The 17,111-nt window shown below is 37.6% G+C and overlaps 2 protein-coding genes across 2 annotated transcripts; both read left to right on the forward strand.

The window, feature by feature from the left end:
• Nucleotides 1-743: 743 nt before the first annotated feature.
• On the forward strand, nt 744-7,926 carry LOC103330642 (polyamine oxidase 1-like). The gene is given in 11 exon segments (XM_008233244.3): nt 744-876; nt 964-1,213; nt 1,563-1,700; nt 1,966-2,027; nt 2,186-2,340; nt 4,016-4,159; nt 5,172-5,321; nt 6,446-6,580; nt 6,582-6,701; nt 7,347-7,428; nt 7,547-7,926. Coding segments are annotated over 11 exon segments (1,518 nt in total). The 5' UTR covers nt 744-824; the 3' UTR covers nt 7,777-7,926.
• Nucleotides 7,927-13,275: 5,349 nt separating this feature from the next.
• On the forward strand, nt 13,276-16,870 carry LOC103330644 (putative glycosyltransferase STELLO1). The gene is made up of 3 exons (XM_008233245.3): nt 13,276-15,304; nt 15,887-16,013; nt 16,092-16,870. Exons 1-3 carry the CDS (start codon nt 13,614-13,616, stop codon nt 16,563-16,565), a joined length of 2,292 nt encoding a protein of 763 aa, XP_008231467.2. The 5' UTR covers nt 13,276-13,613; the 3' UTR covers nt 16,566-16,870.
• The last annotated feature ends 241 nt before the right edge of the window (nt 16,871-17,111 follow it).

Genomic DNA, 17,111 nt, shown 5'->3' on the forward strand with positions numbered 1-17,111 from the left:
CTATATCTATAAAGCAAAAGAATAAAATATTCAAAAAATACTCTTGATTAACAAAAGTGCTAAAAGACTGCAAATTAATATAATAAGGGTAAAATGATAAAACGCTAATTTGCTCAATTATAAAATAAAAAATAAATTCCACCTAAGTAATTATATGGAGGAAGTTACTCCCCTACTCTGTCCACATTCCTCTTTTTACTCCCCCTCCATTTCACCCATTTTCTTTTCTTTTCTTTTTTACTGTTTTCTTTTCAGTTTTATTTATTTATATTTTTAAATATCTATACCTGATATAAAGAAGAAATGATATTGCATACCCAAAAAAAATTAATTTAAAAAAGATTTAAAAAAAAGAGAAAAAAAGACCAAAGCAAGAGTGACAAGAGTGACAAGAGGCTATAGTATAGATGATGTAAACTTATCTATTCGGCTTTAATAAAATTTATTTTGTTGGGTGAAAAAAAAAAGCTACTCAATACTAACTTTGTTTATTGAAAGACGAAAACACCCTCATATATTGTACAACTAGAAAAAGTTTTACAGTTAACATCACGTGCGTAACGTGTGAGTGATTACCGCGTCGACGCGTCAATGCCCGTCAAACCAGAGAGGGAAATAGAAAAGACAGAAGTACTCGCATTTCTTCGTGTACAACTCAAAATCTCTCTCCTCTCTGTCTCTACCTGAAGAATCCCATCCCCGGACCCCCACCCCACAAAAAAAACTATATAAACCGACTCCCGCTATTTCTGCTTCTCTAGCCAACAATACACAAATACACAACACAAACTCTCTCTCTCTCTCTCTCTCTCTCTCTCTCTCTCATGGAGTCCCCTTCTCGCTCCTCCGTCATCATCATCGGTGCCGGAGTCTCCGGTGAGATTCATCGCCACCGTCGATTTTGATTACTTTGACTCTCATTTCTCTCTCGTCCTTATCATTTTCTCTCTCTTTTTTCTCAAGGTTTATCGGCGGCGAAGGTTTTGATCGAGAACGGCGTGGAGGACGTAGTGATTCTGGAAGCTTCAGACCGTATCGGCGGCAGGATCCGAAAACAAGATTTCGGAGGCTTGTCGGTGGAGCTCGGCGCCGGCTGGATAGTGGGCGTCGGAGGCAGAGAGTCGAACCCAGTCTGGGAGCTTGCCCAGAAATCGAATCTCCGCACTTTCTTCTCCGATTACAGCAATGCTCGCTTCAACATCTACGATCAAAGGTCCGTACTCGGTTTCATTCATTTTAGTGAATTCCTTGCATAAAGTGCACCGTTTGCGCATTGCGCTAACCGTAACGGCTTGCCCCTCGCATTTATTTATGCTTCGTTTGCTACTTTGCGCCGTTGGTGAACGAACGAGTTCGCGTTTAAACTCCGCCGCGGGCGTTTTGTTTCGGCAACTTGGTCTTAACAGCGCACTTTAGATTTTTCTGGTTTTGCTGCTATTATGCGCCGGTGTTGAACTGCTTGCTTTGGGCTTTGGCGCTGCATTTTAGCTCCATCAGCGTAAATTAGCACCATTTTATCAATATAAATAACTCGCCGAGTAAAATTTGTTTGTGTACTACAGTGGGAAGATATTTCCGAGTGGAATCGCCGCGGACTCGTACAAGAAGGCCGTGGAGTCGGCGATGCAAAAGCTGAAGAAGTCTGAAGCCGACTCTTGCTATGGTGGTGGCGACGTCACCAGAGCCGCCGAATCGTCTTCGTATGTCTCCTTCTCTCTTTCATTATAATGTCTCGATCGCTTTGTCTTCTTCTTATTACTATTTTATATTTAGTTTTATTTCCCTATTTGGTTTTTTTTTTTATTGTTGGGTTTTTTCCGCGAAATTTACCTGAATGTGTTGGTTTTGTAGATATCCGTAATTATTTTATTTTACTTTTGTGGAATTTGGGTTTTGATTCTGTTTTTTTTCTTCTAATTATAGTCGCGGTTTGTGTATTTTTTTTTTATAAATTTTGTTTTCTAGTACGCCAAAAACGCCGATAGAGCTGGCTATTGATTTCATCCTGCACGATTTTGAGATGCCAGGTCAGTTTTCACACCTCATTCCGCGGTCAATTTTCTGTTTGGTTGCTGAGATTTTCTAGTCGTCGTTCAAAAATGAATGCCAGATGAAATTTTGTTCCTAAATTCTGAATGAATTACTTTCTGACTTTGATTATTGGAGAAATGTGTTTTGTGTGCAGAAGGTGAGCCCATATCAACATTCCAAGACTTCGGAGAACGAGAGTTTTTAGTGGCGGATGAAAGAGGGTATGAGCATCTGCTATACAAAATGGCTGGAGATTTTCTTTTCACCTCCGAGGGTAAACTGTTGGACAATCGTCTCAAGTTCAACAAGGTACAAGAATCTGATCCTCCTCGTTTTATTTCATTATCATTTTACTATTATTCTAACAATTTTTCAAAGGAAAGGTGTCTTCCTTTTTGCTTGTTTTTTAGTTACCCAATCATAGGGACAGAATATGAGTAAAAAAATTACAGATAAAAGAACAGAAAGTGTGAGGTGAAAAAGCTGATTTTCTGTTTTGTTTGTTTCTGCGCGCTGATTTCCTTTTTGCTGTTGAGATTGATTGACCCAGCTTTGGAGTTTGCAGATAATGACGTTTCTGAAAGCTGTTTTTCCTCTTATGATATAATAACTATAATTATTCTATTGCAAATTACACCTTCTTTCTTTAAAGGGTCAACTAATATTTTGTTTTGGTTTATACGGAATTGGATCTTGTTATCTTTATTGCATCATTCTGATAGTGAAGTCGAGCAGTTCATAAACACGTCTGAGAACCAAATTTTGAGGTTTCCAAGAAAACATTTGGTGGCGTCTTTTTATTAGGGAGCTGATTTTTCCATTTCTTTTTGGTTTGAGAAACACTTGTTTGAAATAGAGATAACCCTATTTTGATATATCTGATTAATCAGGGCATGCTAGGCGCGATAATTTTTTCTCTTAACAATCTATGATTGGCTGGAGATAATAAAACAGTGTTATCCTGTTTCATATAAGTTTTTCTACTTTTGTTTGCTTACACTTTCTTTTATTAGTAATAGATAATAAAAGTGGTAGATAATGATCTTCGAAAGAAAAGCTAACAGGCTAAATGGCCAAAGACTCCATTGGCCTTTTGTTTCAATGTGACATTACTTACCACTTTCCTATCAAGTTTTCCGAAGACTTTATTTCTTTAGTTTTATTACTGACATCAATGATGATATCCAATACTGCGTTTGTTTTTTTTTCTCGTAACGAATGATATTGTGGCTTCTTTGACCTTCGATACATATTTTGAAGTGTTTATGCGAAAGCTGGGACTCAACTTTTCTTTTCTTTTCTTTTCTTTCTTTTATCTTGAGTGCCATTCATTTGACTCTGTAACAATAATTTCTGATTTCAATCGTACAACCATGAAGAGCCATGATCCTTGTGACCTTTTGAAAGCTCATTTTATCACTCATAAATTAGTAGGGCCCAAAGTGCGAGTTTCCATTGCGCTGCACAGTGTTCATTATTGAGTTTATGACCCATGAACAATAAACGTTGAGTTGAAATGTCAAGTCGGCTCAAATAAGATCATGAAAATAGGGGGTGTGGTCGCTTTTCTCCAGTTAATGGGGCTTGTTGTCTTTACTTTTCCCAAATAAGAAACAAGAATAATGTATGAGTTTAATGTTGTCGATAAATTCTTCCGTATTTGTTGAGTTGTAATAGTAAACTTTGTAGTTATTGTATTTGTATTATACTTGTAGTGTAATTATGAGTGCAATATCTCTACTGTTTGGAAAAAAAAAAAAAAAAGGGGTCTGTTGTGTTCAACTCCTTCGAGAAACTATAAATTCATTGTGAGATAAATAGGTCTGATTGCACAGTTTTTCTTAGTTTGACTGCCCAGGATCTTATGAGGTTGTTGCCTTGGGCTCTTCACAAGTTGATTTTGTTTTATGGCAGATTTTTTTATTTTTATTTTATTTACTGTTAATACATTTATGAAGATGATTCCATGCTTGATTTGGGGCAGGTTGTTCGGGAGTTGCAGCACTCGAGAAACGGCGTTACGGTAATGACGGAGGATGGTTGCGTCTACGAAGCAAATTACGTGATTTTGTCTGTTAGCATTGGCGTTCTCCAAAGCGAGCTCATTGCCTTCAATCCACCTTTGCCCGTACGTCTCTTCTCTTTGTTTATTCCATTTCATCCATGTCACTAGCCTCACTATCCAATTGCCATAACAGACAACTTTTCTTGACATAAGATGTGGATGTGTCTTTCAGTTATTGGACCATGAATTTCTGTGTGCATATAATATCTCTCTCTCTCTTTCATCATGCATTTCACACTGATTTTGATTTGCATTTAGTGGGGGAGAATCTTGCCCATTCACTTTGCTTGGTTCAATATATATAGTGGAATCTGAAGGTCTAGGTGCCTAGCATATGGGTCCCTGTAGATGGGAGTTTACTATTTGTTTATTGGTATTTATTAAGGTGGAGTTGGTCCACAGATTTAAATGCAATTTAGGTGGAAGAAAGTCAGAATTTATGGATAGCTGGGCTCATTAAATAAGGTTCACCGGTTGAAGACGCATGAGGAAGATGGGTGCGCAGCTGTTTTGTTTCTTGTATGCCAATACCATGGATTATATGATCCAGAGAATTTTAACCCATTGGCTTGCCGATAGGTTAAATAAATGTAGGTGGCCTTGCTGCTTGGTTTCACTAAATGTTAGGTGTTGAATGCGCATCAGTATCAGAAAATAGTGAATGCGGATCAGTATTTGCCTTACTATATTAGTTGGTGCCTTCATTCCTTTCCAAAACAAGAAGAAAAAAAATTAGCTAGTAGTGCCTTCATTGTGTAAACTATTAGACCCAAAAACGGTGTGAAGTGACAACATTTGCAAGGTTTAACGTACATTTTAGCAGCTTCTTTGAAAGGAGTTGGTAATGCTATAAAGTCATCTCATCGTGTAGTTGTGGACTGTTTATGTTTTCTCGCTGGTGTATAAGACCTATAATTGTCTCATGATATAGCTTTGTCTGCTTAGGTAGGCCAATACTCTTGGTGACAGCTTGACAAGGATGTAATTTTTGTTTTAACATAACAAAACTAGTTAATGTTTGCTCTCTATGACTGAAAGCCATCTCATTCAAAGTCTCTTTTGATATATGTCACAGAGGTGGAAAACTGAGGCTATACAGAAATGTGATGTAATAGTGTACACAAAGATCTTTCTCAAGTTCCCCTATAAGTTCTGGCCTTGTGGCCCGGGAAAAGAGTTCTTCATCTATGCCCACGAGCGGAGAGGCTACTACACATTTTGGCAGGTTGGTTAAATATATTTGTCATTCTTGACGCCAGCTAACATATATATGAAATTTCCATGTTGCTTCCAGCAGATCAACAGACAGATTCAATAAGTTTGTTGTGCACAGAATTTCCTACTAGCCTGTCATATTTTAAAGCCATTATTACTTATTTAATTTAATTCGATAAATGACAACATTTTAATTTTCATTTCAAGTGTTGTGGTTCATGCATCTTGGAAAAACATTTAAAATTTAGGATTGCTCACTATACAAGAGCTTTGAACCCAACCTTCAATACGTAAAATCATAGGTGGGAGGGCATGTAGCTCAAGTAGTTAAGAACATTTACCCGTGCACCCGAGGTCCTAGGTTCTATTCCCTCCTCCCCCAATATCGCTTGTATTAAAAAAAATATATATCATGTTATGAGGTAAAACCAAGCTGTCATTTTAGTTTTGGTTGATAAGAATTTTGCTGCTTCCCTAGTCTGGGTACATACAAATTGCTAAATGAGTTAGTACATAAACTCCGCCACCTCTTTCTTTTTAGATAACCTCAGTATTTAGTTTTGAAACTTGAAAACGACCTTGTCCATTATATTGCTTGTTTTTCAGAGCTAGGTCGTAACTACCACCATTTACAATATTATGGTAATAAATATTGATTTCTTTTCTTGTTCTGATCAACAAACAAGAGTCTCTTGCAGTATTAGTTTGAATGGTTCTTCCTTTCATGCATTGAAATCTCTGTCACTTTCTTAGAGCTGGCAATATTGGTTTCGCTTTGAGCTCAATCAGTATCCCAACTATTGTTCATTTGCTTTAGTATTTGAATACTGTACATTATGATCAAATCTCTAACCTCTATTATATTAAAATCATCTTCTTTCGTTTTATTAGGAAAAAATCTATATATTTTAAGGACAACACGTGGCTAGTTGTGAGATGTCACTGTCTTTTTCATTTACAAAACTATTTATTTGACAGATATATGGATAAAGATTCTAAACTTATATTATGACAAATAAAATATGTGAGATTGATACATATAGTATATTTTAAGTTTAGAATTGGATTATCAAGTCATCTTTAACTCATCATATTCTCTCCAAGCTGACTGCTAATCTGTTGCCATGTCATCAGCACATGGAGATTGCATATCCTGGATCCAATATACTGGTCGTGACGTTGACGAATGAGGAATCAAAGCGTGTAGAAGCTCAGTCTGATGAGGAAACATTGAAAGAAGCCATGGGGGCTCTTAGGGACATGTTTGGACCCTAGCATTCCTGAAGCTACTGATATATTTGTACCTCGGTGGTGGAACAATAGGTTCCAGCGAGGCAGCTATAGCAACTACCCAGTAATCTCTAATGGCCAAGTTGTTCGTGACATCAAGGTTTGCCTTCTCTCTTTGATCTTCTATTTCACCATTAATAGATCAAATTTTACTTCACATATCTGGTAGCGTATCGTAAAGATGATTGATTGAATCGTTATGCTCTAATTACCAATATTCAGCGTCCTTCATCTTTGGTAAGTCCTGAAGTGAGATAATTAAATAGAGTATAGCTGGTTTGCGTCAAGGAGAACGATCTCATGGGGTTACAACTTATAAACTGAGCCTTTAGATGTATTTATAGGCATATGATGACCTGTAAGATTCTTAAATGTAAGTTGGAATCTGCTAACTTTGACAAAATCTTTTACTCTATGATATCATTGCTTATGTGGCTTGTCACACTTATCATTTTGATCCACATGGTATGTGACATCGTGGAGTAAGAAAATTGTGTACAAAAATATAAGAAAAACGGTAAAAGAAAATTGTAGCGACAGTATTGCTCGCTAAAGTTTATGTATCTCCCCTTAGAAGTTTTTCTATTTGGGTTGCAGCAGATATGGAGACATGTACTTTTTTCTCTGATCTGCTATCTTTTTAACCGAGTTCCTTGATCAATGAAAAGAAAATGGATCAAAGATTAATAAAAAGCTCTGTAACGAACTGACATTACGTTTCTTCGTCTTTTATGTTTATGTCCAGGCCCCATTAGGCTGCATCTTCTTCAGTGGGGAACACACAAGCGAGAGATATAGCGGCTATGTCCATGGCGGATACCTTGCAGGTGATCAATTCTTCTGAGAGTTATTTGGGAGATTAAAGCCTCCAATTATAAACATAAATTCTAATGTGATCTTGTATGTGTTGTGGCATTGGTGTTTGATGATTTTTATGATCAATAGGTATTGAGACGGGTAAAGCTTTGCTGGAAGAAATAGAAAAGGAAAAAGAAAGGAGTATTGAGAGTGAGAATCAAACATTTTTGTTAGAACCCTTGCTTGCATTGACTGGTTCATTAAGTATGACGCAAAACGATGCTGTATCGAGTCTCAAATGCGATATTCCTAGACAATTGTATCTAAGTGGCAAAGTTGGCGTCCCGGAGCTTTATTATGACTATGTGGACCTATAGAAAAACCTCAGTATGATGATGATGATGTTAAAAACATGAGCATTGAGATAGATCTCACACGATGGAGTTGAAATAATTTCTGTTTAAATCCGTGATGCCGTTTACAAAGTTGAATCAAGTGAGAGATACAGGAGCAACATAGCTGGGAAAGATGTAAGTGTAGTAGTATGATTCATAATGGTATACTTGGGGGATGAAATTAACGAAGTTGCAATGGTTTTGGCTCCAAATGGAACTGGTATTTGGGAGAATATACATAATGTAATAGTCTATTCGTGTAGTCACTTGTTGAGAGGGGAGTTGGGGAGAATGCTGTAGTTTAGGCTCTAATTGTACTGCTAATGAATGTTAAGTTCACAAGAAAGTAGTCTTTGTCATTTTCTTCTGGGTTATTGACTGTAATGGTCTCCTAACTTTTGCTCAAGTCTCATTTTAATGCACCAACTAAAATTTCATTTTAATAGTTCTCCAACTCTCCATTTAGTATCAAATTGGTTCTATCCGGTCAATTTTACGTTAAATTTCGGGGTAAAATCGTCCATATGAAATAAACACTAATAAAAATTTAATTAAATAAACATTTGAAAATTAAAACAAATACTTCCCTGAAATAACCTTTTTTTTTCAAATAACTTTTCCTATAAAACCATTAATAGTGATGGAGTTTTTTTTAAAGAAATATTGATAAATCTTTTTCATAATTAATGGACATTCTAAATTCTAATTGATTGAAAAGTTAAAATGATTAAAAATAAAAAATAAAAAAAGAGATGAAAACCCAACCCGTTAATACCATCCCAGTCGCCAATGCCATCACCAACTACCCCCACCCCCCACCCCCAGCCCTCTTTCGGCCATACCCAAATTATCATCATTCCTCTCCAATCCAAAACCCCACCATGCACTCTGACCTCTCTCTCTCTCTCTCTCTAGACCAGAACCACACCACCCTTCCATCACAACCAAAAAAAAAAAGTCTGTTGAAAAAAAATTTGGGGTAAAAAATCTGTTTTATTGATATTTCGCCGGGGTTGGTTGGTTTTGATAGAAGAATAATATATATTTTCCTTCCATCGCACCCACGGCCACTCATGAAGCCCACCCTTTCACATATGGAGCTAGGGTTCTAATTTGAGGGAGGAGCTTCTAAGAGCACTTCCACCAGTTAGCCCTTTGCCATGGTAAGGGGAGTCTTAGAGCGGGTACTATTATTTTCGGATAAGATTTTTGGGTTCCTACGTGTCAATAATATTCATATCGGATCAGATTTTCGGTTTCAAATTTCAGATACATTTCAAAATTCAAATTCCAGATAAATTTCAAATTTCAAATTTCAGATAAGATTTTCACCCTCTAAAATTGCGCCACGTGTCATCTCTATCTGCCTAAATTTTTCTATAAAAGCAGAGGCTCAGCTCATACCTCCCACACCATATCTTCTCTACATCTTCATTTCTCATATTTTAGATTCCACTTATCAGATTTTAGATTTCATTCTCCATTCTCAATGTCAGACGACATGGAAGAGGTTTTGGAAAGGCAAGAGCGAGAAAGGCGAGCAAGAATGCGTAGAAGAGCTGCAAGCAAAAGGGCGCAGAGAGAACTAGATGAGCAACTTAGTGTGGCCGTTGCTTTGCTGGAGGAAGAAAACCAGAGCCGCCGTGGTTCACGAGAAGGCCGGGCACCGAATGTGGACAGATATAGACATTCTCGGGGTAAGAATCTTATGGAAGATTATTTTATCCCACAATCTCTGTACTCTGATGTTCATTTTCGAGCAAGATATAGAATGCAACCCCATTTGTTCAATAAAGTCATGCATGATATTTGCAATTATGATGACTACTTTGTTCAAAAGAAAAATTGTGCTGGAGATTTGGGGCTGCTTCCCGAGTAAAAGTTCACAATCTGTGATACGAATGTTGGCGTATGGGTCATCTGCTGATCAGGTAGATGAGATTACCCGGATGGGGAAGTCCACTATTTTGGAGAGCTTGGTGCGATTTTGTGATGCAGTGGAAAATCTGTACACGGGACTACTGTGCAGACCTGTGGACCTGCAACGGCTTCTACAAAAAGCTGAGTCTCGTATGATTAGTAGCATTGACTACATGCACTAGCAATGGAAAAATTGTCCATCTGCTTGGCAAGGGGATTATGGGAATCGAAAGGGCGAAAAGCATCATCCTCGAAGCGAGTTGCTGGTTTTGATACATGGGTTTGGCACGCCTTCCTTGGAGTTGCCGGCTCTCAAAATGATTTGAACGTCCTGGGTCAATCCCCGGTGTTAAATGATGTTCTGAGAGGTGAAGGCCCAACTATCACATATCAAATTAATAATATCGTCTACCAGAACGGGTATTATCTAGCTGATGGTATCTACCCGAGGTGGACAACATTTGTGAAATCAATTCCACATCCCCGATCCCATAAGAAAATTTTTTTTGCTGCCTATCAAGAGGGGTACAGAAAAGATGTGGAGAGGTGCTTTGGTATCCTTCAAGCCCGGTGGGCAATTATCAGGGGAGCGGCACGTCTATTTGATGAGGAGGTGCTTAGGAGTATAATGATGACTTGTATCATCCTCCACAACATGATTGTGGAAGATGAGTATGATTACGATGCTGCTGAAGTGTATGAACCAGATCCAATGAACACCGCCTTAACACGAATTTATGAAAAACCTATGAGGCCAAATGGAGAACCAGTGCAGCATGATCCGTTAGTTAGAGACGATAATTTCATGCTTCGGATGATTGAGCGCTACACGGAGATACAATCGTCATATATTCATTAACACCGTCAAATGGACTTGATGGAGCATTTGTGGGCGGTGAAAGACAATGAAGGACAATAAAGTAAAGTGAAGATGTGTTTTTAATGTATTATGTTTATGTTGTATTTTTAGTTATGCTTTGTTGTTTTTTTATGCTTTAGTTGTGGTTTGTTTATTTTTTATGCTTTGGTTGTGGTTTGTTTATTTTTTATGCTTTGATTGTGGGTTGCTTTCTATGTATGGAATGTTTTGAATAAAAAGGAATGTTGTTGAATATTTTCTTCATTCACTAAAAGAAAATGAATACAACTCATAAAATAAAATACATGAATTACAACTGCTTTTTTAAACAAAACAAAAAATACAATGAAATGAAAGGCAAGCAAACTAACTTAATAGTACAATGAAATGAAAGGTTAGCAAGCAAACTAACTTAATGGTACAATGAAATAAAAGGCAAGCAAACTAACTTAATGGTTTTGATCATTTAACCAATCTGTGTTGCTAGGTCCATCGTCACGAAAAAGTCTTCGTCTCATAACATCCCTTCTTTCTAACTTCCAAAATTGTTTTGTTTCGGGGGACATATGGGTTGCATCTATAGCCATGGTTTCTCGATCATTTTGTTCAATCTTTCTTTGGTGTACATACTCCCTTTCTTTTGCATATTCTACTTCTATTGCCCTATCGTGCTCTTGTTGTTTCATATCCATTTCAATTCTCATGGCTTGCATCTTTAAAAGCTCCTCCAAATATTTAGATGTATTCTTGGTAGAATTACTCCCTCTCTTCGCCTTCGCCGCCTTCCTCCCAATAGGCCTCGGCTCTTTTTCGATAGGTGAGTCTTGACTCATCGGGGAATCCATAGGTGAATCCGATGTCGGTGTCTCATGGAGTGGCATCTCGTTCAACACTATCGTTGGACCCGTTAGAATAATTTGGAATCTCTTACAACTCTTCACCACCTCCCAACATAGGGTATGGTTGAAACTTTTTTTCCCTTGCCCAGTAGCACCAAAAAACATTTGTCCTTGCATAATCTATACAAAAAAAAAAAAAAAAGGAAATGCAAGAAACTTTAAAAAATATTGGCAATGCAACAAGTTATAAAAAAAAGGAAATACAAGAAACTAAAAAAAATATTGGCAATGCAACAAGTATTAAAAAAATTAATGGAAACGCAAGAAACTTTAACTATTTATTAGAAATGCAAAACAAAATATAAATATTGCAAGAAACATTCATATTAATATTGGAAATACAAGAAATATTAACATAATATATAAATTGCAAGAAACATTTAAATAAAATTTAATATGACATAGAAATTAATAAAACAAATAATTACAAATAATTTACCTCACTGCTAAGGTTTTCCCCGCTTCTATGGTTGTTCATCGCTTTTGTCAATGTATCTCTCCATTTTCCCAGCTCTTTATTAAGAATTTTACACCTACTAGATAATGCCTGATCCGTACGGGTCGAACCAATTACCCTTTCACAAAATTCCTGATGAATTTTTTTCACATATGACAGAATTTGATCTCATTACCCGTTACGGGACAATGACTAACTTAGAGCCAAGCCTCACACAAGCTAATATCTTCCGCCATGCTCCATGCCCCTCCTCCGGTTTCACTAGAATAACCCATAATATGATAGAGAAAAAAACAACTTGAAAGAGAGAAAAAAAAACAACTTGAAAGTGAAAAAAATTTGACTAGAAAGTGAAAAATAGTAGAATGAGAAGAAAATGTATGAGGAGTTGGTGTTAAAAGTGAAGAGTATTGGTTGGTATTTGTAGAAAAAAAATATTCAGTATTTTTTTCGTATTTTTTCGATTTTTTTCATTTTTTATTGGGCAAAAATTGCTGCCGTTGGATTCGGAAAAAGCTGATCGGAGAGCCGGGAGCTTCCATGTGGCATAGAGCCGTTGAGGGTTGCTTTTCGATTTTTATTTGCGAAAAAATGACCGCCGTTGGATATGTTGAAAATACAGATCGATGGCCCAGTGAACACGTGGAATCATGTCGTTGGCGATTCTTGTAGCACACGCGTCAAATTTTTTAAAGGCGCGTGCATTGCACGCGCCTTTAAAAATTTAAACAACGACATCATCGTGGACGTCAACTCGCGACATCATCACACTGCGGTGGCGCTCAGCCTCCCCGCCAGCCAGGTTTGTGGGCCCCACTACTTGCCCTGGCAGCTTCTTGTTGCTGGAAACCACATTTTGGGTTTGCCCCCAACCCTCCCCTTGGGCCCCTTGTTGCCAATGCTATACCTTGAATTTAATAGTAAAATTGACAGACTTCGATGGTAGGACCATTTTGATACTAAATAGATAGTTGGAGGACTATTGAAATGACAATTTTAGTTGATAGACCAAAATGAAACTGGAGCAAAAGTTGGGAGACCATTTTGGTCGATAACCATTTTCTTCTAGTATTTGTATTTTGGCTAAATTAGTGATGCGCCCTTGTGTTTTACTGAAAATTTCACTTTACCCTTCACATTTTTAAACTGAGTTAATATGCTCTATGTGCTTTATTTTTGTATCTCCATTCCCCAATTCCGTCAATTTGATTAGTAAAACTGTTAACTTGATAACGAAATGAGGCAACGAATGACACGAAAATAAAGCAACTACATATAAGTGTCCTACAAATAGTTATATTGTTTTAATTTGATCTCTCAGCAACCTATTACTCTTCTTGCAAGTCTTGCCTTTTCTTCTTTTGAATATTTGATTTCTTGACCGAGAGCCTGAGATTCTCTAAATAGTCGTACCTTGCTGTGTCGGTGGCTTACCCAAAAACGGAAGAAAAAAAATAAAGAATTCCCAGTGACGACGAGTGTAGACTGAAGTATATAGTACAAGTGGCAAAGTAGAGAGCACAGACACAGCTCAGTATTGAATTGAGCTCTCTGAGTTTTTAGAACACACATTGATCAAACTCTTCAATTCAAACCCATCAATCATCACAAACCTAAAGCCGAGGGATTTGAAACCCTTTTCTAGTTTGATTTTGATTTTAAAGCAGAGCAGTTTTGGATCCAAATGTTGGTCCAAGACCGCTCTACTCCAAAACCCTCCAAACCCGAGCAACCCTTTCTCACAGCAAGTCACTTCCCTCAGTCCAAAATCTTCACTTTCCCCAAATGGGTCTCCTTTAATCTGTTCAAGATCACAACCATTTCATTCCTAACCCTCACCATTGCTGCCCTCTTCTTCCTCTACCATGCCAATGTCTCTCCCTCCACCTTCCTCTGTTTCAACAAATCCCACCTCAAGATCCCCAAACCCATTGAATTCCCCAAACTTAGCTTCAAGTCAATCAAACCCATTTCAGATAAGTCCTCCAATTACGCTTCTTTCGGATCAGATAGATGGGTTGTGGTCTCTGTTTCGGATTATCCTTCTGATTCACTTCGAAAACTGGTCAAACTCAAGGGCTGGCAAGTCCTTGCAATTGGGAATTCAAGGACCCCAGTGGATTGGAGTCTCAAGGGAGTGATATATTTGTCAATGGATGACCAGGCCAAATTGGATTTTCGAGTTTTGGACTACCTTCCTTATGATTCTTATGTAAGGAAGACTGTTGGGTACCTTTTCGCTATCCAACACGGTGCGAAAATGATATATGACGCTGATGATCGTGGCGATGTGATTGATGGTGATCTTGGTGAGCACTTTGATCTGAAATTGTCAAATGTGGATGTAATGCAGGAGAAACTTTTGCAGTATAGTAATGAAAATCCGAATAGAACAGTTGTGAATCCATACATTCATTTCGGGCAACGGTCAATTTGGCCTAGGGGATTGCCTTTAGAAAATGTAGGTGAAGTTGGGCATGAGGATTTCTATAGTGAAGTATTTGGAGGATTGCAGTACATTCAACAAGGTATATCTAATGGCTTACCAGATGTTGATTCAGTTTTCTACTTCACAAGGAGGTCAGGTTTGGAAGCATTTGACATAAGGTTTGATGAGCATGCTCCAAAAGTTGCTTTACCACAAGGTATGATGGTGCCACTGAATTCTTTTAATACATTGTTTCATTCTAATGCATTTTGGTCTTTGATGCTTCCTGTTTCGGTTAGTACAATGGCTTCTGATGTATTGAGGGGTTATTGGGCACAAAGACTTTTGTGGGAGATTGGTGGTTATGTTGTTGTTTATCCTCCAACTATTTATAGATATGATAACATTGAGTCATACCCATTTACGGAAGAGAAGGATCTTCACATAAATGTGGGTCGATTAATTAAGTTCTTGGTTACTTGGAGATCTACTAAGATTAATTTATTTGAGAAAATTTTGGAATTGAGTTATTTGATGGCGAAAGAAGGGTTTTGGACTGAGAAGGAGGTGAAGTTCACTGCAGCTTGGCTTCAAGACCTGGTTGCTGTCGGGTATATTCAGCCAAAGCAGAAGGCCATAAAGTTGGATCAGCCGAGAACAGCCATTGGTCTTGCAGACCGGAAGGAATTTATTCCCCAAAAACTACCTTCTGTGCATCTTGGGGTTAAGGAATCAGAGACAGTAAATTATGAGATAGGGAATTTGATTCGCTGGAGGAAGTTTTTTGGCAATGTTGTTTTGATCATGTTTGTCGGTGGGCCAGTGGAGCGGACTGTGTTGGAGTGGAAATTGCTTTATGGCAGGGTATTTAAAAGTGTGGTGATTTTGTCGGACGGTGCTAAAACAGATTTAGCTGTGGAGCAAGCTACTCTGGACAAAGTATATAAGTAAGTTGTTGATAATGTCTGTGGTTTCTTTGTTGTCAATGCCAACTTTCTCACATTCATGGGTTTTTCTTTTGGCAAGACCAGATTGCGTTGGTTTTTTTCTTTGCGTGTGCGTACGGATATCTGTGTCTTTGTTAGATCTGATGATGCATGTTGGATTTTGGGCTGTCTTCTGCTAAGATTTTATCTGATTGGCCCTCCATGTTGTCTTGTTTCTTCTGGTTCATTCAATCTAATCTGCATCCGAACATCCAATTGATATAGGACTACAGCTTTTTAGTTATTTAGGAATCAACATTATACTTGATATCTTTTTCTTTTTAAAAAAAAACAATATACTTGATAAGAATTGAGGAAAAGAAACCTATTCAAATTCTTAGAATAGTCAGTCTCTTTTTAATCATTGACTTGGAAATGACTCAACGTCAAAGTTACATCCTATGCACCAACTTATTCAGGTTGTAATTATAGGTGATCTTCTAATATGGTAAATCGTTAGCAATTTGAACACAGCCTTTACTTTAATTTTCATCATTTTTAATGTGTATTATGCTGTCCTTACAATTCTCAAATGACATGCAGGTATCTCCCCAAAATATTTGATAGGTTTACCAGTGCGGAAGGGTTCTTGTTCCTGCAGGCCAATACCATTCTCAACTACTGGAATTTACTGCAAGCAGACAAGACTAAGCTGTGGATCACTGACAAGGTAATGCAAATTCCCAAGTACAACACCCTGTATTTTAGACAAACACCGACTGATTCGTTCATTCCCTATCTCTTCCAGGTTCCTCAGTCTTGGGGTACAGCCTCTATCTATGGTAAAGACTCCGAATGGTTTTCAAAACAAGCAGACATGGTAAAGAAAGTTGTCAGCACTATGCCAGTTCATTTACAGGTCAGTTACAAGGAGAGTAGCACAAGGGAGCAGGGTCTCAGTATATGCAGCTCTGAGGTATTCTATATTCCCCGACAATTTGTTGGGGACTTTGTAGATCTTGTAGGACTAGTGGGAAAATTTGAAATCCATAATAAGGTAGCAGTTCCCCTGTTTTTCATGGCAATGGATTTACCTCATAAATATGACTCTGTGCTCAATACAATGATTTATAAGCCAGAGACATCATCCAGCAACTCTTCAAACATTTATTCTGCTAAAGCCCCAGCCGTACACCCATGGACCGTTTCCAGTGAGTCAGATTTCATCGAACTTATAAGATTCATGGCAACAGGTGACCCTCTACTAATGGAGCTATTTTGAAGTACAGAAAAGTTAAACTTTGTACCATTCCCATTATATACGAGGCATCTCCAAAGAGATTGACACTTGAAGGGTAGAAAAATACTTAATACTTTAGTGAACTTGGGTATTTACTTTTCGTCTTTATATGTTGTGGAAATTTTGAGGTAAGGGGAAAGGATGTCATGCAGTTTGTTCAGGTAGGTTTCTCTGCTTTTACTTTTCTATTCTGTACAGAATTTTCTTTCATCTGTATGATTCAGTTATTGTATTTGAGCTGTGGATGTATCAAATGAGAAGCATTTATTAGAAGAATCATTCCTCTACTGCTTCATAGTTTTCAGACAAGTAGCGTTTTTATAGTGAAAATTTTCAGTGTCTGTGCTCTCCAGTTTATAACACATGATTGTCGCCTAGAGATTTTGAGATACGTGAAGAGTCATCCCTAGATTATGTAAAGATTCAACAAAACAAAGGGCAAGTCCTGAACACTGTTGGAAACGTGAAATAAGCATTTAGGAATTGAGATATGATGGAGGGGACCAAGTATAGAAAGGGAAACCCCTC

Source organism: Prunus mume, linkage group LG5, assembly GCF_029339155.1.
Source record: "Prunus mume cultivar Tortuosa linkage group LG5, ASM2933915v1, whole genome shotgun sequence".
NCBI classification, from domain to species: domain Eukaryota; kingdom Viridiplantae; phylum Streptophyta; class Magnoliopsida; order Rosales; family Rosaceae; genus Prunus; species Prunus mume.

Coding starts and splice junctions, on each gene's coding strand:
- LOC103330644 (XM_008233245.3), top strand. CDS start 13,614: ATGTTGGTCCAAGACCGCTCTACTCCAAAACCCTCCAAACCCGAGCAA. Junction 15,305..15,886: donor ACTCTGGACAAAGTATATAA/GTAAGTTGTTGA, acceptor AATGACATGCAG/GTATCTCCCCAAAATATTTG. Junction 16,014..16,091: donor AGCTGTGGATCACTGACAAG/GTAATGCAAATT, acceptor TATCTCTTCCAG/GTTCCTCAGTCTTGGGGTAC.